At 46.0% G+C, this 23,423-nt stretch overlaps 2 protein-coding genes across 5 annotated transcripts in view; one reads left to right on the forward strand and one right to left on the reverse strand.

The window, feature by feature from the left end:
* The window catches only part of ATXN7L1 (ataxin 7 like 1), a 71,818-nt gene extending 66,646 nt beyond the window's left edge, over positions 1 to 5,172 (reverse strand). For 3 of the 4 annotated variants that reach the window (XM_087873365.1, XM_034433634.3, XM_034433633.3), the window contains exons 1-2: positions 4,900 to 5,171; positions 2,512 to 2,583 (exon numbers count right to left, since the gene is read on the reverse strand). In XM_087873365.1, coding sequence (XP_087729491.1) covers positions 2,512 to 2,583; positions 4,900 to 4,990 — 163 coding nt within the window. In that variant the 5' untranslated portion in view covers positions 4,991 to 5,171. Of the gene's footprint in view, positions 1 to 2,511; positions 2,584 to 4,899 lie in introns of all 4 variants that reach the window. The other variant, XM_034433632.3, reaches the window with a different exon arrangement.
* Positions 5,173 to 16,314: 11,142 nt separating this feature from the next.
* CDHR3 (cadherin related family member 3) overlaps positions 16,315 to 23,423 on the forward strand; it is a 38,020-nt gene continuing 30,911 nt past the window's right edge. Inside the window, exons 1-2 of the mRNA XM_060692682.2 lie at positions 16,315 to 16,938; positions 19,502 to 19,713. Coding sequence (XP_060548665.2) covers positions 16,683 to 16,938; positions 19,502 to 19,713 — 468 coding nt within the window. The 5' untranslated portion in view covers positions 16,315 to 16,682. The remainder of the gene's footprint in view (positions 16,939 to 19,501; positions 19,714 to 23,423) is intronic.

Here is a 23,423-nt window from a genome sequence, read left to right on the forward strand (position 1 = left end):
TTAACGTCAGAGGGACGAGAAATACAACCCATTAGCACCGCTTCCCATTCGTAGGTTAGTTTAGGCCACGAGTGTCAAACTCAAGGCCCGGGGACCGGATATGGCCTGAGGGGTACTTAGATCTGGCCCATGAGGCCGCCTTGGAAACAGCGAAGGACCAGCCTGCGGTGCTTCTGCCAGCGAAAACGGAGTTCACAGGGGCCGTTTTCGGCTGCCACGGCCTCCTGCAACCCTCTGCCAGTAAAAACGGAGCTCGGGAGGACCGCAGAGGGTTGCAGGAGGCTGTGGCAGCCGAAAACGGAGCTCGGGAGCCTGTTTTCACTGGCAGAGCGCTGGGGCCACCACAGGCGCCCCCCCAAGTGACGTTGAGCTGGCCACACCCACCCCGGCCACGCCCACCCTGGCACCCCAAGGTCAAACACAACCCTAATGCGGTCCCCAATGAAATCGAGTTTGACACTCCTGCTTTAAGCCATGGAAGATCAAAACAGCTCGCTCAAAATTTCTGGGGTATTTCTGCCTACAGGATAGGTAGTCCTCGACTTACAACAGTTGTCCGTTCAGTGACTGTTCGAAGTTACAAAGCCACTGACGACTGCTTTTCACACTTATGCCCACTGCAGCATCCCGGTCAGGTGATCGAAATTCATCATTGCAATAATACCGTAAAATAATTGACAAGCTTGTTAATTTTCTTAAATACAGGCAGTCCTTCGACTTACAACAAGTTCATTTAGTGACCATCCGAAGTTACAATGACACCGAAAAAAAGTGACATTGACTGTTTTTCCACACCTGCGACTGTTTGCTGCATCCCGACGGTCAGGTGATCAAAATTCAGACGCTTGGTCTACTTATGACGGTGGCAGAGTCCCGGGGTCACATGATCCCCTTTCGCGACCTTCTCGGAAAGCAAAGCCAATAGGGAAGCCACATTCATTTAACAACCCTGTTACTAACAACTGCAGCGATTCACGTTAACAATTGTGGAGAGAAAGGTCATAAAACGGAGCAAAACTCAACAAATGTCTCACTTAGCAATTTTGGGCTCCATTGTGGTCGCAAGTCAAGGACTGCCCGTATAGTAACGTTCACTTAGAAATTCTACCTTAGCATCCGTAAGGCCTACTTGCAAGTCAATGCTAAACTAGAATGCAAGTCAATTGACGCTGAATCCTATGAGAATTAATTTTGAGTAAACAAGCTTATGATTGCCTCACAGAATACAACAGCAGGCATTTGTTCACAACCACAAAAAGCAGAGGGCCCAAAAGAGATGAGGAGTGATGTCTAAACAAGCATAAATCAAAATCAGCTATTTTCTCCTAAAAGATTTCTAGCTCTGACGTTGATGAGATACTACTTCAGCATGAAGGTTTACAACAGGGGTGTCCCAACCTTAGCAAATTTAAGACCTATGGACTTCAACTCCCAGCATGGCTTAGCTGGGGGGAATTCTGGGAGTTGAAGTCCACAAGTTGACAAGATGGACACCCCCCCGATCTGCACTGTCTCGTCCAGCTTTCTATACACAGAATGCTTTCTGTAATGAGTCCACTTTTTACGCCCAATTCTAAAAGTTAAGCCTTTTGTCAATGACAGCATCAAAATGTCCAGTGTTACTACCCTGTTTCCCCCCAAATAAGACATTCCCCTGATAATAAACCCAACCAGGCTTTTGAGCGCATGGCAATAAGGCCAAGCGCTTATTTCAGGGTTCAAAAAAAAAATATAAGGCAGGGGCTTATTTTCGGGGAAACACGGTAATATCAACAGGCCGTCCACACAACGTATTGCAAAGCAAACCTGTCAGTATGTCCTAAATTGCAACCTAAGTTGCCTCTTTTATCAAGGTTATTTGTTAAGTAGTCTAATCTGAAGTACTGGACTTTCAACCCCTAAACGAGCTGCGCACAAATAGCTTTTTCAATCACAAGCAAGAACATCCAAGGGATTCACCGATGGGAGTCAGTTTACAATGGTTTAACTCTATATAACCACTACGGGTACCTCCCTGAGACCGGATGTGCCATCGCTAGAAAAAACGGAGGCTCCCAAAATGCAGATGGGTCCAAAAATCTGGTGACGATCACTCTCTTTTGCCTTCAAGAAAGACTAAAACGAAGTTGAGGAACAGGCGACTGTGATGATGGCGCTGTAATGGGAGCAAAGGAGCTAATAGATTCAGAATGAGGTAAATGATTGTTTCCTTCCACAAAAGGACACAGCGTTGTCTAAAATTAACCACAAGATGCCAACCACAAGAAAGCAACTTCGCTCACGGACCTGACAGTATCTGACATGTTAAATGCTCACCAGGCGAGAGCGCCAGCCGTACCATGGACCAAGCCAACACAGGCGGCCTGGACCTCTTCAAGGTTACGTCTACCAAACAATCCATGTGGTTTTGAGGCAGGAGCCTGGCTTGGGAAGGAACCCTTCAAAACCCCCACCCCAAAAGAGGAAGAGGCTGCTCCTGCCCTTTAGCCTCCCCCCCCCCAACCACCTTACCTTCTTTATTAAGCCTCATCACCTCTCGGCCGCTGCTGCCGCCCTCTTTCCCAGAGTCTTCTAGGTCAACACCTGGGAGGGGGAGAAAAACACCATCAGAGAAAGATCGCATGTCCAGCTGGGGTGACAGAGAGAGAGAGAGAGAGTGAGAGAGAGAGAATGAGAGAGAGAGAGAGAGAATGAGAGAGAATGAAAAAGAGAGAGAACGAGAGCAAGGGAAGAGTGAATAAGAGAGAATGAAAGAGAGGGAGAGAAGAGAGAGAAGGAGAGAAGGAGAAAGAGTGAGAATGAAAGAGAGAATGAAAATGAAAAAGAAAGAGAAAGTGAATAAGAGGGACACACACACAGAATGAGAGAATGAGAGAGAAAATGAGAAAGAGAGAGTGAGAACTAAATGAAAATGAAAAAAAGAAAGTGAATGAGAGAGAGAAGGAGACACACACAGAGAATGAGAATGGGAGAGAGGAGAAAGAAAGTGGGAGAATGAGAGAGAAAAAGAGTGGGAGAATGAGAGAGAGGGAAAGAAAGAGTGGGAGAATAAGAGGCAATGAGAGAGAGAATGAGAGAGAGAGAGAGAGAGTGGGAGAATGAGAGAGGCAATGAGAGATTGAATGAGAGAGAGAGAGTGGGAGAATGAGAGAGAGGATGAGAGAGAGAGAATGAGAAAGAGAAAGAGTGAGAACTAAATGAAAATGAAAAAGAGAAAGTGAATGAGAGAGAGGGAGACACAGACAGAGAATGAGAATGGGAGAGAGGAGAAAGAAAGAGTGGGAGAATGAGAGGGAGAATGAGAGAGAGAGAGAGAGAGAGGGAGAATGAGAGAGAGAGGGAAAGAAAGAGTGGGAGAATAAGAGGCAATGAGAGAGAGAATGAGAGAGAGAGAAAGAGAGAGTGGGAGAATGAGAGAGCCAATGAGAGAGAGAGTGAGAGAGAGAGAAAGAGAGAGTGGGAGAATGAGAGAGAGAATGAGAGAGAGAGTGAGAGTGGGAGAATGAGAGAGAGAAAGAGAGGCAATGAGAGAGAGAGAGAGAGAGTGGGAGAATGAGAGAGAGAATGAGAGAGTGAGAGAATGAGAGAGAATGAGAGAGAGAATGAGAGAGAGAGTGGGAGAATGAGAGAAAGAGAAAGAGAGAATGAGAGAGAGAAAGAGAGAGAATGAGAGAGAGAAAGAGAGAGAGAAAGAGAGAGAGAATGAGAGAGAGAAAGAGAGAGAGTGGGAGAACGAGAGAATGAGAGTGGGAGAATGAGAGAGAGAAAGAGAGAATGAGAGAGAGAAAGAGAGAGTGGGAGAACGAGAGAGAGAATGAGAGAGAGAATGAGAGAGAGAATGAGAGTGAGAGAATGAGAGAGAGAAAGAGAGTGGGAGAACGAGAGAGAGAATGAGAGAGAGAAAAAGAGAGAGTGAGAGAACGAGAGAGAGAATGAGAGAGAGAACGAGAGAGAGAATGAGAGAGAGAATGAGAGTGAGAGAATGAGAGAGAGAAAGAGAGAGTGGGAGAACGAGAGAGAGAATGAGAGAGAGAAAAAGAGAGAGTGGGAGAACGAGAGAGAGAATGAGAGAGAGAATGAGAGTGAGAGAATGAGAGAGAGAAAGAGAGAGTGGGAGAACGAGAGAGAGAATGAGAGAGAGAAAAAGAGAGAGTGGGAGAACGAGAGAGAGAATGAGAGAGAGAATGAGAGAGAGAATGAGAGAGAAAAAGAGAGAGTGAGAGAATGAGAGAGAGAAAGAGAGTGGGAGAACGAGAGAGAGAATGAGAGAGAGAAAAAGAGAGAGTGAGAGAACGAGAGAGAGAATGAGAGAGAGAACGAGAGAGAGAATGAGAGAGAGAATGAGAGTGAGAGAATGAGAGAGAGAAAGAGAGAGTGGGAGAACGAGAGAGAGAATGAGAGAGAGAAAGAGAGAGTGGGAGAACGAGAGAGAGAATGAGAGAGAGAATGAGAGTGAGAGAATGAGAGAGAAAAAGAGAGAGTGAGAGAATGAGAGAGAGAAAGAGAGTGAGAGAACGAGAGAGAGAGAGGAGCAAAGGGATCTTACCTGCCTCCCCCTCCACCCAGCAGCCCAAGCCCCAAAGCCCACCACTCCCCCTCTCTCTCCCTCCCTCCCTCCCCCTCCCTCCCCTGTCCTTGCACCCCCGCAGGGGCATCCCCCCCCTCGACCTCCTCCTCCTCCTCCTCCTCCCCATCCCACACACCCTCTGCTGGGGCACCCTCGTCTCCAATCCCACCCCCACCCCCATCACCCCCCTCCCACCCCCAGGACCCTCATCCTGCCTCCCCCTCCGCCCCCGCGCTGGGCTCTGGGTGCAAAGGAGCGAGGCGTGCCAGCCCTCCCCTCCCTCCCTCCCTCCCTCCGCATGGCATGTGGGGGAGGACCGGGGGGGGGCTTACTGTGCGGGGGGGCGGCTTCCCGCACCCAGGCGGCCCAGGGCTGGCCCAGGAAAGCCTCGGGACTGGGCACGGGCCGCTCCAGGGCCGCCATGGCAGCAGCAGCGGCGGCGGCGGCAGCGGCAGCAGCAGCAACGCCGCCGCTCCTCCTCCTCCTCTTCCTCCTCCTCAGCAGCTGCTCCTTCTTCTTCCTCCTCCTCCTCCTCCTCCGCCTCAGCCGCCGCCTCCACGCCGCCGCCGCCGCCGCCGCGCGGCTCCCGCTCGCGCCGCCTTGCCCGTTTGCCTCTTCCTCCTCCTCCTCCTCCTCCTCCGGCGGCCCCAGCGCGCGAGCAGCCAGCCACGGGATTCGAGGACGCCGCACGTCATCCTCGGGACGTTCCGCCGCCGCCGCCGCCTCCTCCCTCCCTCCTCCCTCCCTCCCGCTCGCCCACGCGGGGGGGGGGCGGGAGAAAAGTGGCAGCCCCTGCTCCCTATCAGAGCCGGCGGACCGGCCGGTTCGGCGCAGGCGCGGAGGCGCCGGGAGAAGCCGGAGGCTTTGCCCTCACAGCCCAGCTTGGCCCTCAAAATGACCACCCCGGCGGGGGGGGGTGAGGGAGGGAGGGATGGGGGAAAACCGCGATGCTGGATGGGGTGGGGGAGGGAGGGAGGAACTCAGGCTCGCGGGACGTGGAGGGTGAGGGGGTCGTGCTGAGGCGGGCAGGGAAGGGGGTCTCTCCTTTCGAAGAGGAGGACTGTGGGGTCCTGGGTGCCCTATTGGAGGTTTCGTGACCGGACTAGGGAACATCATCAGGGTTAGAAGGCAGAGGGGTTTGCAGGAAGGAGGAAGAGAAGGACTCCGGGGTCCTGGGTGCCCTATTGGACGTTTCAAGACCCGACTAGGGAACATCATCAGGGTTAGAAGGGAGACGGGTTTGCAGGGAGGAGGAGGACTGTGGGGTCCTTGGTGCCCTATTGGACGTTTCGTGACCTGACTAGGGAACATCATCAGGGTTAGAAGGCAGAGGGGTTTGCAGGAAGGAGGAAGAGGAGGACTCCGGGGTCCTGGGTGCCCTATTGGACGTTTCGTGACCCAACTAAGGAACATCATCAGGGTTAGAAGGAAGACAGGTTTGCAGAGAGGAGGGGGAGAAGGATTGTGGGGTCCTTGGTGCCTTATTGGACCTTTTGTGACTGGACTAGGGAACATCATCAGGGTTAGAAGGCAGAGGGGTTTGCAGGGAGGAGGAGGAGGAGGACTGTGGGATCCCTGGTGCCCTATTGGACATTTCGTGACCCGACTAGGGAACATCATCAGGGTTAGAAGGGAGAGGGGTTTGCACTTTGCAGGGAGGAGGAAGACTGTGGGGTCCTTGGTGCTCTCTGAGGATGGGGGTTTCCTTGCAGACGTTTCATGACCCAACTAGCTAACATCATCAGGGTTAGAAGAGAGAGGGGTTTGCAGGGAGGAGGAGGAGGACTGTGGGGTCCTTGGTGTCCTATTGGACATTTCCTGACCCGACTAGGGAACATCATCAGGGTTAGAAGGGAGAGGGGTTTGCAGGGAGGAAGAAGAGAAGGACTGTGGGGTCCTGGGTTCCCTATTGGACGTTTGGTGACCCAACTGGGGAGCATCATCAGGGTTAGAAGGCAGAGGGGTTTGCACTTTGCAGGGAGGAGGAGGACTGTGGGGTCCTTGGTGCCCTCTGAGGTTGGCGGTTTCCTGGCAGACATTTTGTGACCGGACTAGGGAACATTATCAGGGCTAGAAGGGAGTGGGGTTTGCAGAGAGAAGGAAGGGGAAGAAGAAGAGGACTGTGGGGTCCTTGGTGACTTTGGGGATTTTCTTATAGACGGTTCGTGGCCTGACTAGTAGAAGGGAGAGGGAGGGCTTTGTAGAGTGGGGAAGGGGGAGGGGGAAGAGGACGACTGTGGGGTCCTCTTTGCTTAGTCGTTTTCTTGCAGACATTTCATGACCCAACTAGGGAACATCATCAGTGCTACAAGAAATTGAGGCTTGCAGAGTAGAAGGAGAGGAGGAAGGACGACTGTGAGTCTCTCGGTGCCCTCTGTGCTTGGTGGTTTCTTGGGGACGTTTCACGACCCAAGTAGGGACCATCATCATGATTCTGATCCCCTTTTGCGACCGGCAGTGATTCACTTAACAACTGGGGCAAGAAAGGTCGTAAAAAGAGGGCAAAGCTCACTTAACAAATGTCTCACTTAGCAGCAGAAATTTTGGGCTCAATTGCGGTCGTAAGTCGAGGACTACTTGCGTGAGCCGCCAACTCTCGCTGTTCTTTCTCCCAAAATATGATGCGCGTTTGAATGTGTATTAATCTGCTTTCGGCTTGTTAACTGTGACTTTCGCCGGGCATAAAGTAAATCTTTAATCAAAGATACGATGTTCCCCGAGCACCGTGTGTCACTTAAAGTGTGTCAGTTCAGACAAACATTTCGGAATCTCTCAAAGCTGAGTTTAGCTGGCATCCTGGAGCGAATCACACCGTCTTTTCTTCCCCTAATAATGCAAAACTTAATCACTGCCATATTAAAACCAGTTAAAACGATGCAGAGACACTGCTCGCCCTGTCTATTAACGGCTGTAGCTTTCTAAATAAGGATGAACTGTTTAGGGATTTTAGGGGAGGTTTTTTTTTTTGCCTTCAGGCATGGCAGCCTAGAGAACGTTTACCTCCTCTAAATTGGATGCCTGCTTTCTGCCTCTTAGCTTTTCAGCGGATCCGGGAGGAATTAATAGCAAAGGAATGAAAGGCAGACACTCAACCGTTCTTGACACCCGTCTTGTCTGCAAGAAGATTTCAGAGACCCCGAGTAAGGCTGCCTTCCTCTCTTTTGTGCTTACTTGGAATCAAAACAGATCGTGACCGGATGCAGAAGGAATCCATGCAATTCTACACAAGATCATTTAATGCCTCATTTCAGTCAAGGCATGGCATTCAGGTAGGTAGGTAGGTAGGTAGCAGGGGAGAAATGCTCCTGGTTCGGACCGGATCGCCCAATCCGGTAGGGATGGAGGCGGGTGGTTCGGAGAACCGGTAGGAAAAATCCCTCCCCCCCCCATGCCCAGCTGAGCCGCGCGATCATCAGAGGCTTTTTTTTTTTTTACTTTTAAAAGCATTTTTTCTACAATCTCTTCGGCCGAAAAAATGCTTTTAAAAGTAAAAAAAAAAAAAAAGCCTCTGACGATCGCGCGGCTCAGCTGGGATCGTCAGAGCCTTTTAAAAGCATTTTTTCTACAACCTCTTCGGCTGAAGAGGTTGTAGAAAAAATGCTTTTAAAAATAAAAGTAAAAAAAAAAAAAAGTTGGCCACGCCCACTCAGTCACATTACCCCCCCATCAAGCCACACCCACAGAACCGTTAGTAACAAATTTTACATTTCACCACAGGTAGGTAGGTAGGAAGGTAGATGATAGGTAGGGAGGTAGATGATAGATTGAATATAAATAGATGGATAAACTAGGTAGGTTGGTATGTAGATAGATGAGGGAGAGATAGATAAATAGGTAAGCAGACAGACAGACAGGCATGGATATGTTATAGATATGTAGATCGATATAAATAGGTAGGTTGGTAGAGAGACGAGAGATATAGGACAGATCAGAGATAGGTAGGTAGGTAGGTAGGTAGGTAGATAGATAGATAGATAGATAGATAGATAGATTAGATAGATAGATATGAATGGACAGATAGAGATATAGATAGATAGATAGATAGATAGATAGATAGATAGATAGATAGATGATAAATATGAGATAGATTAGATAGATGATTGAATATAAATTAATGGATATACTGTATGTAGGTAGGTTGGTAGATACATAAATGAGGGAGAGATAAATAGGTAAGCAGGCAGGCAGGCAGACAGACACATGGATATGATATAGATACATAGATGAATATAAATAGGTTGGTAGACAGACAGACAGATATAGGGCAGATTAGGAAGGAAGGAAGGTAGATATGGATGGATGGATCATAGATTTATAGATGATACATAGATATACATATAGACAAGAGACGTATATACATGGGTGGATGGATGGATGGATGGAGAAAAACAGACAGACTACATACATAATGGATGGATGCAGTGGTGAAATCCAAATTACTTTACTACCGGTTCTGTGAGCGACCCCCCCCCAAGCCCGTTTTTGGCCTAGCAGGCCTCCCTGAAGCCTCCTGGGATTAAAAACAGGCTGGGGGGGGGCCCTCTGCTTTCCCCCCGCGCTCCCCCACCCCCTGTGCATGCATATGTGCCCCCATGCGCATACGCCAAGTCCCCACGCCGGAGACCCAAAAATCAGCTGGCCAGCAGGAGGCGTGCGCACATGCGTGGTGGAGCTGAGCTGGGCGATGGCTCGTGTGCCAGCAGAGAGGTGGCACGCGTGCCATAGGTTTGCCATCACAAGGTTAGAGGAATAGTTGAGTAAAGTTGTTGTTTTTTCCAGCTATGGTTAGATGAACAGCTGAGTTGAAAAGTGGAGGACTTTCTGTATCACTAGGCAACATAATCTGTTGATCTCTTAAAGCAGGAGGCTCCAACCATAGCAACTTTGAGGCTTGTGGACTTCAACTCCCAGAATTCCCTGGCTGAGGAATTCTGGGAGTTGAAGTCCGCAGGTCTTAAAGTTGCCAAGGTTGGACACTCCCTGACTTAAAAGGGAGGAATGGATATTATTAATTATCTTGAGTCCTTGTCTTTCCACCTGCTCTCACGTGGTTCATTTGATCCTAATTTGTTTAATTGAAATTGCTTTTGTACGGGTAGTCCTGGACTTACAACAGTTCATTTAGCGACCCTTCGAAGTTAACAACGGCACTGAAAAAAGTGACATAACCGTTTCTCACGCAACCATTGCAGCACATAAACAAAATGCACATGCTTGGCGATGTCCTGAGTTCACGTGATTCCCCTTTTGCGACCTTCCGACAAGTCAATGGGGAAGCCAGATTCACTTAACAACCATGTTTACTAACTTAACTGCATTGATTTATTTAAAAGACGTGACAAGAAAAGTCGTAAAATGGGGCAAACTCACTTATCAAATCCTTACGATTTATATTGATATTGATATTGTTTCCTGATTGCTTATTTGTCCCCTATGACTATCATTAAGTGTTGTGCCTTATGATTCTTGAGCAATATATCTTGTCTTTTATGTACACTGAGACCGTATGCACCAAGACAAATTCCTTGTGTGTCCAATCACACTTGGCCAATAAAAAATTCCATTCCATTCCATTCCATTCCATTCCATTCCATTCTATTCTATTCTATTCTATTCTATTCTATTCTATTCTATTCTATTCTATTCTATTCTATTTATTCTACTCTATTCTCAGTTCTATTCTATTCTATTCTATCAAATGTTTCACTTAGCAACATAAATTTTGGTCTCAATTGTGGTTGTATCTCCTGTACTTTTATATAACATGATTATTACATGCCATTAAATCACTTCTGACTCTTAGCTATCACATAGATTTTCTTTGTGAAAATCTGTCCTCAACCAACCCCAGCCGTTCACCAAATTAACTTACAGATAACTATATCCTAGCTCACCAGATTTGGTGAGCTAGGATATAGTTATCTGTAAGTTAATTTTGCTTTAGTAAAATTATGCCAGCCCAGTCTTTCTCCCTTTCGCTGTTAATTATTGTTTTCGGAACTTTTTGTGCATTTTTTTTTCTCTAAATCTATTAATCGTTTCCCATAATAATTTTGCCACAAAAGGAACGTAATTTAATTACTTTGGTGCAAGATGCGTTTATTCAGATCTGAGTATCTTCTCAAGCTCCTTGCTATGATCAAATGATAAAACACCCTGCAATCCAGCCTACAAGTTTTCAGATAAAATTATAATGTTGCATCTTACCTTCCAAGGAACGATACAATAATTGGAGCAACACAAAATAAACTGGCAATCAATTGATTAAATTTATATTTAGAATTGATGTTTAGTAATTGAAGCCCAGCTGCAATTCTGGGCTTTGTTTCTAAGGACATGTGCATGAATGAACTTTTTGCTTTTCACAGAACAGTATACAGTGGCAATGAATTCATAAAAAAGCAATTTGCATTGTTTGATAAAATCAGTGTAGGTGTATCAGCATATTGCCAAGTAATGCATAAAATATCTTCCTGCTTGTAGGATAAAAGAAAAGAAAAAAAAAAAGAACCTTGGTAGTACAGTGGTCTAAAGCCCCCTGTTATTAAGACCAGCTGCCTGCAATTACTGCAGGTTCGAATCTCGCCAGGCTCAAGGTTGCCTCAGCCTTCCATCCTTTCTAAGGTAGGTAAATTGAGGACCCAGTTGTGGGGGCAATAAGCTGACTTTGTATAAATATACAAAAAGATGAAGGCTATTGCTTAGCGCATTGTAAGCCGCCCTGAGTCTCCGGAGAAGGGCGGCATATAAATCAAATTAAAATAAATAAATAAATAAATAAATAAATAAATAAATAAATAAATAAATAAATAAATAAATTCAAGCGATACTATTCTTCATTAAATAAATTCAAAAGAATGTATTGCTGTCTTGCCATATTTATTCACGTGTATTAACTGATTAATAACCTAATTACTACCGTATCTTCACTGGGTAGAAATTAACTCCTCAATTAATATTCTTATTATGTAGCACTATTATTGCACCCAGTGGAATTCCACGCTACATAAGAGTGCTTTGGATATAACTCCTCACTGGCGACAGGAAGGGCATCTGGCCAGTAATCACTCAGCTCCATTTAGTTGCCCAGGGATTATGGGGACATTAAAAGATGATGATAAGGGTGCTTTGGATCAAACATTTCTTCCTTCCATTTGGCTGAAAAATCAGATTATAATGTTTAAGTAGACATGTAATGTCTACAAAACATTTGGTCATGATTTTTAAAGTTCAGGGCACATGCAGTTTACATCCTGTGGTCTGTTGTGGCTCCGTTACCGGAGCCTGTGTCATCGTCAGGAGAGGACTCCGAGAGTGAAGGGGAGGAGTTGGCAAAGCCTCCCTCTTCAGGACCCTCCTCTCTGGCAATGCCTTCGATGTCCGCCGAAGGGCAAGAGATAGGGCCGGGGCCAAGCACGTCCACGCAGCCACAGGTGGACAGTGATGAGGGTAATGAGTCTTGGCTGGATCCTCGGCAGCGTCGCAGAGATAAGCGCGCGCAACAGAAGAAAGGGCGTGCCCGAGATTAGGCTGAGTCACTGGACCACACCCCACAGGATATAAAAGGGAGCGTGGTGGCCAGTCAAACCTTGTGACGAACAAAGCTGAAAGTTTCCACGCCATTCTGCATTGCCGGACTTTTGCTATAGACTTTGCTGGATTAGCTCTGGACTTGATTGACTCTGTAATTATTGAGCTGTTTCTTTTGATGTACCAGAAGTGAGGAGAAGTTATCTCTCCTCTTTGTAAATAATAAACTCTTGGCAGGCAGCCACTAGGTTGTTGCCAAGTTCCGTTATCATAAGGAAAAGGATTTTGCCGGCTGGTTTGGTCTTTAACTCCTGAACGTCTGTTGGGGTGTGTGCGTGGGGTTGGGGACAGAGCATGGTCACCTTAAATTTTTAAAAGCCATGGTTGACATATACATCAGAAAGTAGGCATTAGCTATCAATCATCATTCTGCTGTGTTTTGTTCAAAATCAAGTTATTTCACCCAAAAGGAGAGAGAGACTATTCCATTGAAAGATAATCTCATTTTGAGAAACACCAAAAAGCCAAGAGCGCATTATTATATTGCTTTATAAAGTTTAATCAAAATGTAAAAGCCAGACCTTGTGGCACTAGGTGGCAATATTTCCTAAATCTAAGAATCGGGGAATTTGGTGAGGAGCAACGCACAATAAGTTTCCCCAGTGAGTGCAGGCATACCACTGCTTTATTTCACAATCCTACAAATCTGAGGTTTGGGACAAATTCTCATCTGGGATTTCTATTCCTAACAATGACTCCCCCAAAAAAGGGCACGTGAAGGAACAGCAGATCCATAGGCATTCAGAATGGAGTTTTCTTTTCAAGTAAATGTGCTCAAAGAAAAAATATATCCAAAATATTATTTCTTTGACGTTATCAGTGGTGGGTTTCAAATTTTTATACTACCCGTTCTGTGGGTGCGGCTTGGTGGGCGTGGCAGGGGAAGGATACTGTAAAATCTCCATTCCCACCCCATTCCAGGGGAAGGTTACTGCAAAATCCCCATTTCTTCCCAATCAGCTGGGACTCGGGAGGCAGAGAATAGATGGGGGCGGGGCCAGTCAGAGGTGGTATTTACCGGTTCTCTGAACTACTCAAAATTTCAGCTACCGGTTCTCCAGAACTGGTCAGAACCTGCTGAAACCCACCTCTGGATGTTATGTCAGCAGTGACATTTTCAGTGTTGATCCATGCTCAAATTTGTTAATGCACAAAGCTGTTGCAAATGCTCACCTGCTAGGTGTACAGAGTATATTCTTTTTGCAATGCCTATTATGTTTGCTTTATATTCTAAAATGCTATTCTCTCTCTCTCTCCCCCCCCTTCCTCCCTCCCTCCCTCTCTCTCTCTCTCTCTGTATATGTATATCAGAGGTGGGTTTCAGCAGGTTCTGACCAGTTCTGGAGAACTGGTAGTGGAAATTTTGATGGGGATCAAAATGGGGATTTTGCAGTAACCTTCCCCTGGAATGGGGTGGGAATGGAGATTTTGCAGTATCCTTCCCCTGCCACGCCCACCAAGACACACCCACCAAGCCATGCCATGCCATGCCCACCAAGCCACACCCACAGAACCGGTAGTAAAAAATTTGAAACCTACCACTGGGTATTGTTAGAGTAGAGTAGAGTAGAGTAGAGTAGGATAAGGATAGAATAGCATAGAATTAGGAATGGGATAGAAATAGAATAGAATAGAATAGAATAGAATAGAATAGAATAGAATAGAATAGAATAGAATAGAATAGAAAAAAAAATAGAATAAAGCATAATAAAATAAAGAATAGAAAAAAATAGAGTAGGGTACAGTATAATAGAATAGAAAAAAAAATCTGATTTTTCTGAGTAGTTCACATTACATTTAACGCCTATCTCAGATTCATTCCCAAAATATAACCAGGGAGGATTCAAATGATCCTACGATTGTGTGAAGGTTTCAAAACTTACCACACTCCAAATTATTACTTTTATTTCATCCTGTTGATTTCGAATGTTTATTTGTTTATGAACAGATGCTTTTATACTGCTTCAGTCGGCCAGACGCTAAGCCTCCCACAGCGAAAACATAAGACACAATAAAACAATACTCGTACAAATTGTAATATTTTATGATTACGAACCATTAAATAATAATAAAACCATAGCCTCATACATCATCCATCGGTAATTCTAAAAAGCTCTTTTAGCTGAGGCATATATTATCCCAGCCTGTAAGGATATACTATTTCCTTTGGCATTTCTGTCTTGCAATTGTCAATAGAACAGAATGGAACAGAACAGAACAGAACAGAACATAATAACTGAGTTGGAAGGGCCCTTGGAGGTCTTCTAGTCCAACCTCCTGCTTAAGCAGGAAACCCTATACCAGTAATGGCTAACCTTTTCCGGACCGAGTGCCCAAAGCGCAAGGGCATGCATGCCAATGCACACACACATGCTAGAACCCCCAAAATGCAAGACGTGCGTGGCCCCTGTGCATGCGTGCATGGTCCTTGCATGCGCCCTGATCCCCATGCACGTGCGCGTGTGGCCTCCCCACATGCCCCCTGCCCCCTGCGGCAAATACCCAAAGACCAGGTGGCCGGAGGGAGACATGCGCACATGCGCAGCATGCTGAACTGGAGCGATGGCTCGTGTGCCATCAGAGAAGGCACTGCGTGCCATCTCTGCCACGCGTGCCATAGGTTCACCATCACGGCCCTGTACCAGTGATGGCTAACCTTTTTGCCATCGTGTGTCAGGAGAGGGGGGATGGGGAAGGGTCGCACGCGCATGTGCCCACGCGCATGTGTGTGCAACCCCCTCCCCTCCCCCGCTCCTGGCACAGAATGGCCTGGTAGGCCCGTTTTTCTTTCATGCCTGGTTCCAGATCCTCTCTGTGTATCTGGGAATGGCGAAAACAGCCTTTCCCACTCCCTTGGAGGCCCTACGGAGGCTGAAAGGGCCCATTTCCCAACTCCCGGTAGGACAGGAAGTGACGTTTTTTGCTGTCCCCAGCCTCCAGAACCTCTCTAGGAGCCTCTCTAGGAATCTGTAGGAGCCTCTCTAGGAGTCTCTGGAGGCTGGGGACAGGAAAAAACGTCACTTCCTGTCCCACCGGGAGTGGGGAAATGGGCCCTTTCAGCCTCCGTAGGGCCTCCAAGGGAGTGGGAAAGGTTGTTTTCGCCGTTCCCAGATACACAGAGAGGATCTGGAACAAGGTAAGAAAGAAAAACAGGCCTTCCCCACCCCCACCCCAGGCCCTCCAGAGGCAGGAAACAGCCTGTTTCCCTACTTCTGGTGGGCCCAGAAGGCCCGAAAATCAGCTGGCCGGTGCACACATGCGCCCCAGAGCTGAGCTGGCATGCCCACTAATATGGCTCCGCGTGCCACCTGTGGCACGCGTGCCATAGGTTCGCCATCACGGCCCTATACCATTTCAAACAAATAATTGTCCAATCTCTTCTTTAAAACTTCCAGTGTTGGAATATTCACAACTTTCTGGAGGCAAGTAGTTCCACTGGTTAATTGTTCTTACTGTCAGGAAATTTGTCCTTAGTTCCAGGTTGCTTCTGTCCGTAATTAGTTTCCATCCATTGCTTCTTGTCCTGCCTTCATTTGCTTTGGAGAATAGGTTGATCCCCCCCTCTTCTTTGTGGTGACCCTTGAGATATTGGAACACTGCTATCATGTCCCCACAGTCAGGGGTGGGTTCTACTTACCTTTACTACCGGTTCGCAACGGGGCCACGCGCACGCACTTGCTTCGCTCGTGCGTGCGCTCTTCTGCGCAAGTGCAGAAGCATTCTGATGACGGGGTCAGTGGGAGGAGCCTCCCATCGGTTTTACTACCAGTTCTATAGAACCCGTGCAAACCGGGGGCAACCCACCACTGCCCCCAGTCCTTCTTTTAATTAAACTAGACATACCCAATTCCTGCAACCGTTCTTTATATGTTTTAGTCCCCTAATCATCTTTGTTGCTCTTCTCTGCACTCTTTCTGGAGTCCCCAATCTTTTTTACTATTTTGCTACGTATTATTATTATTTTTTCTTAATTTTATTTTTAAAATAGTACAATATAAAAGAAACAAATGTATAATAATTTTTCTATCACGGTGTAAGTCCTCATTCTTCCATTCTTGTGTGAATGCCAGTCTCCCTGCAGTAATTATGTGCAGCATCAAATACCATTTAGTCAATCCAATATTTGCGGGTCTAACCCCCAACAAAAAGGTTTCCAGTTTCGATTTCTCTCTACAGTGTGTGATTTCAAGCAACCATCGTCGTATTTTCATCCAATATTTAGCTGCCAGTGGGCATGTCCACCATTGGTGGAAGTAAGTTCCATTGCTGTGCTCACATTTCCAGCACTGTGAAGATGTCCCGGGGAACATTTTAGCTAATCTTGCTGGAGGTAGGTGCCATCAATAAACCATCTTATAAATATTTTGCTATGTATTATTTAAGACCGCACAGAGAAGTTAACTAAGATAATCACATCTAGCCTGATGTTTGTTTGTTTGTTTGTGTGTGTGTGAATTCATCCTTTGCTATCCCTTCTCTATGAGTTGCCTGAATTTCATATCAGATTACTATCACTAAACTACTCATGGAAAAGTACACAGGCTTGTGTTTTAGAAACTCCCTGGTTACTGGCGAAAGCTTTGTTGGATTGTCGTTCGCACTGCCTGATAAGGAGCACACCTATCAATGGAACCGCAACAATCTCGAAGTAACAATCAATGGAATCGCAATAATCTCGAGACAACAATCTCAAAATCTGTTTATCATGGATGGCTGCCTTTTCAGAAAGACTCCGGATGGCGTCTACCTTTGCTTCATTGTTTTACTAGTAAAAATATCTGGTAAGAGACTACTTTTATTCATCTTAAATACGGAGGTTTGTTTTACTTAATGATCTCTTAGAATAGTTTTAATTTTTGAGTAACTGCTACACCGAGTTACTCCGATATAGTCCCCTTGTAAGGGTTTTTTTTTTTTAAAGCTAAGATATTTCAACAGTTTATCAACTGGCACGAGTAACTCTTTTGCCAGTACACAGATTACAATCAAAACGATAACTTAGATGCAAGGAATTACAGGGTCATTAAAAAGAAAAAAAATTCTTATATTCTTGTTTGAGAAACTACTCAAACAAGAATATAAGAATTTTTTTTTCCTTTTTAACGACCCTGTAATTCCTTGCATCGGGATGGAGACATAAGACATAAATAAGGCCATTTTCAATCAATGCAGGTAAGATGCCTTATAATTCGCCCATATTCTTAATTTTCAAAATGAAGGCGCATACTCGAAGTAGGCAGTAGGAAACCCTACACCACTTCAGACAAATGGTTACCCAACATCTTCTTAAAAATTTCCAGTGTTGGAGCATTCACAACTTCTGGAGGCAAGTTGTTCCACCGATTAATTAGTTTAATTTAATTTAAGGGATTCTGGATATATATTCAATACATTCTTATGCTTAAGAACACAGGACGTTGTATGAACTGATCTTTAGTCTTTTATTCTTAGTTTAAATCCCAGCAACCAATATGTTTTATTAAGCCCAACATAATTCTTCACCAAGGATCCTTTATGCCCAATTGAACCTAGTTTTAAACTTTCGTTTGTTTGCTGCTTGGAATTTGTCAGGTGCAGCTACAGAAAAGGACAAGTATTTTTCTCAATGGATATGTCCTTGCTTTTTATCCTGAGACTTCAGCTTTATAGACACTCCAATTCCAATAAAGACTTCATACGGGCACAATGAAACAGGGAAAATCAATATAATGCGGTAAAAATCATCTCATCCATCTCGTGCTTTTTTTTTTTTTAAGCAAGCCAACAAAAGCATTTCCCTTTCAGAAAACTTTTATAGCTAATTGACTGATATCTCGTATTAATTGGCTTTGTGCTTAGACTCATCTAATTTTATTTTATGGCTATTGGCTATGGAACTTAAGTATTTATTGCGATTATAATCGTGTTTAGTGATTCACTGTAAATTGCTTGAAGAGTTTATTTGGTCAGCTGCCAGCCTGTGCAGCATATAAAATTAAAAGGAAAAAAAACCAGCCTTCCTATTGGATGAAAAGCAAATGGGCGGGGCCACCCCTTGCAGAATTCCCAACAGGAATTCTGAGATCTGTAGTTCCAATTTTTCAGACACTGTCATCCCAGCTGGATGAATCCTAGTCAATTAGGTTTACCACTCTAGGAGTCATAGGAAACCCATGATTTGTTCTGCAGTACAGCTAATAAATTACATCCGAATATAGATCAATAATATCATTTACTCCCTAGTTTGAATATTTGTGTTGATAGGGTCATAAAAACGGTTTGTTACTAAGTGACCTTAGATTCAGCTTTACTTTACATCCTATCGTGGGTTTATTTAAATTATTAAATGGATGGATGGATGGAGGGATAGATAGATAGATAGATAGATAGATAGATAGATAGATAGATAGATAGATAGATAGATAGATAGATAGATATAGATAGATAGATAGATAGACAGACAGACAGACAGACAGACAGACAGTGGGGTGTCTATCTATGGAGTGGGGAGGGAATGGAGATTTTACAGTATCCTTCCCCTGGAGTGGGGTGGGAATGGAGATTTTACAGTATCCTTCCCCTGCCATGCCCACCAAGTCACACCCACCAAACCACGCCCACAGAAACAGTAGTAAAAATTTTTGAATCCCACCACTGGGATCATGTCACCCCAGGACACTGCAGCCGTCATAAATATGAATCGGTTGCCAAGCGTCTGAATCATGGGAATGCTGCAGGGGTTCGCATGAAAGGTGTGAAAAACAGGTCAATATTTTCAGGGCCGCTGCCACTTCAAACGGTCAATGAATGAACCGTTGTAAGTCGAGGACTACCTGTACCTCAATAGATGCCCTCGCACCTATTGAAGAGGAAGAAATAGCCGGAGCATTTATAGGTGGTTAAAACAAAAATCAAAATATTGGCTTCAACTGTGCAATCAAAGCCACGCCCCTTTTGGCGCATAAGGCGGGGCCAGGTCCTCGGTTACCCGATGGCAGCCATCATCTTGATCTTTTTTGACCTACCACCCAGGGGTGGGTTCTACTTACCTTTACTACCGGTTCGCAACGGGGCCGCACGTGCGCGCTTGCTTGCTTCACTCGTGCGCGCGCTCTTCTGCGCATGCGCAGAAGCGTTCTGATGACGTCGGGGTCAGTGGGCGGAGCCTCCCACCGGTTTTACTAGCGGTTCTATAGAACCAGTGCGAATCGGGGGGCAACCCACCACTGCTACCACACACACCCCAGATACCTCTGTAAACATCATTGTTTCTTCTTAACGGGGAGGTTTACGTGTTGAGTGATTTGTACCTTGAAATGATGCTTCCCCCAAAAAACGCCTGTTTTTATTGTCCATAATCTACAGGGGTAGAAAATCTCAACTTTACTGGTCTACCTGCAACGGGCAATATTAGAGAAAATTCACCTTCTGGTACCGTGGTGCATACATTCCGGGTCAACCTAACGCCATACCTATTGCCAACCATTACAATACCATTTGAGTATCCATTAATCATCAATTCAAATCCACTCACGAAAGCCTTCCGGATCAACCCCGTATCTCCACTCGAGTACCAGGTACGTCTTTCTTTAGCAGCAGAAGCTGTGGCCGTAAACAAGAAACAGATCCAGGTAACTGGATCGGATTTAATGTCAAGGTTCCGACGGAGGAACCCAACAGTGGTGGGTTTCAAAACTTTTTACTACCGGTTCTGTGGGTGTGGCTTGGTGGGCGTGGCTTGGTGGGCGTGACAGGGGAAGGATACTGCAAAATCCCCATTCCCTCCCCAGCCCACTAACCTGCTCTGGGAAGGAATCAAGCTCCCCCCTCTACATTTCCCCAAATAAAATATTACTCATAAGAAAAGGCTCCCAGAAAAGCAAGGAAAAATCAAGCTGCTAACAAAGGAACCTGCCTGAGGCTCATTCCACATTCCTGCCAGCTGCATAAAGGAAACTTTGTAAGAAGGAAACAGCTACTGGTGCTTAGAGATAATAAAAAGTGGAAGGCGGAAGTTCGGCTCCATTTACAAGCAGGCAGAAAACTCATTCAAGACAGGATATTTCACCATGGAAATCGCCCAAACCTTTTTAGAAACACAAAGCCCATGTTGCACAAACCCCAAAACTTCAAAAACATAGAACCATATAAGAATCCCTCCTCTTATCCAGTTTGTTGTTCAGCTGACCCAGAAACGAACTGTTGAATGTCACTTCGTGTCGAGCCCTACCAGAGCTCGCCATCGATGGGGGGTATGGGAGACGAAGGAGCGGAGATAAGCAGCCGCAGCTAACACACAATCAGTTCCTGGATAGCAAGCCGAGACTTCGTTTCTGCAAGTAAAAACCTCCTTCCAGCATCTGCTTCTTGGTTTGTCAATTTAAAGCGACGGCGTCTTGGGTTTTTTTCTTCTTCTTCTTTGCCAAATGATCTCCCAGCTGAAAAGCGAGCCCTGATTTTTTCCTTCTAGCTGATCAGCTGGGAGACTGGGAGGTAGCGAATAGACGGGGTGGGGCCAGGAAGAGGTGGTATTTACCGGTTCTCCGAATTACTCAAAATTTCCATTCCAGTTCGCAAGAACTGGTCAGAATCGGCTGAAACCCACCTCTGAAACCCAACCAAACCAAGCAGGATTCAGATGATCCAAAGATAAATTTAATTTCATTTTATAGTATTTTAATGTTTGTATTGTGTGTTTTTAATTTTGGCTGTTCACCGCCCCGAGTCCTTCGGGAGAGGGGGCGGTATAAAAATTTAAATAAATAAATAAATAAATAAATCTCTTTAAGAGATCCAATCTCTTAATGCAGGGGTGTCAAACTCGCAGCCCACGGGCCAGATGCGTCATATGCTGGCCACGCCTATCCCCGGTTTAGCGAAGAGGTAAAAAGTCACGATGTGTCACATGACGACAATGTGACACCGCGGCTTTGACACCACTGTCTTAATGCAAAGCTTTATTGAGTACATCATTTCGGCCCAGCTATTTTCCTCGCAAACCCACATGGTTAAAGTATAAGATTTCTCTCCCCCCACTAGACCAGGTCACATTGTCCAATTGAGTCTCGTGATATTGATATGAGAAAGACTTTTGACTCTTGCAAACACCTGTGGAAGTGTCCTTGGTTCTCACGGCTGTCCTCTTGCTACATTCCATTTCCCTCTGGTTCGTTGGCAAGCTGGGAAGCGAAAATGGTTGCAACAGCAAAAACATATTTCGAAGCTTGACAGGCAGTCCTCGACGTATGACCACAATCGAGCCCCCAAAATTTCTGTTGCTAAGCTAGACCGTTGCTAAGTGAGTTTTGCCCCATTCTACAATCTTTCTTCTCACAGTTGTTAAGTGAAGAATCTCTACAGTTGTTCAGTTAGTCACACCGTTGCGAAGTGGATCCGGCATCCCCATTGATTTTGCTTGCCGGAAGGTCGCAAAAGGGGATCGCAGGACCCCCGGATGCTGCAACCGTCATAAATATGAGACAGTTGCCAAGCATCTGAAATTTAGATCACATGACCACGGGGATGCTGCAATGGTCCTAAGTGTGAAAAACCGTCAAAAGTCGCTTTTTTCAGTGCCGTTCTGTGGTCACTAAATGAATTCTTGTAATTTGAGGACTACCTGTATTCTTTGTTAGCACATCTAGGGATGTCCACAGGACAGTCACAAAAATCAAGATGATGGCCCAGTTCATGTAAATTAATGAACAGGACGTTGATCAATCTGGGTCACATTGACATCAATGTAATGTTATCACGCTCACCCTGATGTAAAAAAAGATGTGGAGACTCTAGAAAGAGTGCAGAGAAGAGCAACCAAGATGATTAGGGGGCTGGAGATTAAAACATATGAAGAACGGTTGCAAGAATTGGGTATGTCTGAAGAAAAGAAGGACCAGGGGAGACATGATGGCAGTCTTCCAATATCTCAGGGGCTGCCACAAAGAAGAGGGAGTCAAGCTATTCTCCAAAGCACCTGAGGGCAGGACAAGAAGCAATGGGTGGAAACTAATCAAGGAGAGAAGCAACTTAGAACTAAGGAGAAATTTCCTGACAGTGAGGACAATTAACCAGTGGAACGACTTGCCTCCAGAAGTTGTGGATGCTCCAACACTGGAAGTTTTTAAGAAGAGATTGGATAACCATTTGTCTGAAGTGGTGTAGGGTTTCCTGCCTAGGCAGAGGGTTGGACTAGATGACCTCCAAGGTCCCTTCCAACTCGTTATTCTGTTCTACTCTACTCTTACGCCACTGGACGATTTTTAAGACAACCATTTGTCCAGAATGGTATAGGGCAGTGACGGCTAACCTTTTTGCCATCCTGTGCCAAAAGCGGAAGGAGCGCGGGGGTGGGTGGGGGGTGTCACACGCATGCGTGCCCACACCCATAATTCAATGCGCCCTGCACTCCCCCCACTTTTGGCACGCGATGGCACAGTGGGCCTGGTAGGCCTGGCGCTTTTGCCCTCCCCAAGCTCCAGAGGCTCTCTTGGAGCCAGGGAAGGGCGAAAATGGCCTTCGCCACCCCCCCACAGAGGCCCTCCGGAGGCCAGAAAGAGCCTGTTTCCTGACTTCCGGTGGGCCTGAAAGGCCCAAAAATCATCTGGCCGGCACATGCATGCGCGCTGCAGCTGACCTAAGGCAACGCTCACATGCTCACTGATATGGCTCCATGAGTGTTGTGGCCCATCGGCGGCCTGTGCAGCTAGTAGCTGATTCCGACAGTGAGGAGGCTGGTGTGGTGCTGCTCCAGCAGCCTGTGCAGCTGGCACTCGAGTCGGACAATGAGGAGGCTGGAGAAGATGTGGTGCCAGAGGCGGGGACTCAGCCAGGGCCTTCAGAACCTCCAGAAGCTCCCATAAGTGAAGAGGAAGAAGAGGAGGAGCCTCTTCTCGATGCACGGGCGCACAGAGCTGCCAAAAGGCAGGAGTGGCTCCTCAGGAGGAGGTCTCCTCGAGAGTAAGGCTTGGGGCTAATTGGCCACTCCCTTAGCCTATTTAAGGAAGGACGACGACTGAAGCAATTTGCAGGGAACAACTTTGTTCACTCTCCTTCGCGTCTTGATCATAGTTTTCTGCTTTTGGGCTTTCTGCCAACCATAGTAAGATTACGATTATTTATTCTTTGGATTCTTGTAGGCTGTTAAGAAAGTTAATGAACAGCCTTTGTTTGGAAAAGACTGGTTTAATTTAGAAAACTAAGGTTTGTACAGACTTTGTGTGTGCTGCGTTCTTTGGGGTCCATAGCTGGGGCAGAACAATGTGCCACTTGTGGCACATACGCCATAGGT

Source organism: Pantherophis guttatus, chromosome 7 (assembly GCF_059756535.1).
Source record: "Pantherophis guttatus breed Tessera chromosome 7, ASM5975653v1, whole genome shotgun sequence".
Classification (NCBI taxonomy): Eukaryota; Metazoa; Chordata; class Lepidosauria; order Squamata; family Colubridae; genus Pantherophis; species Pantherophis guttatus.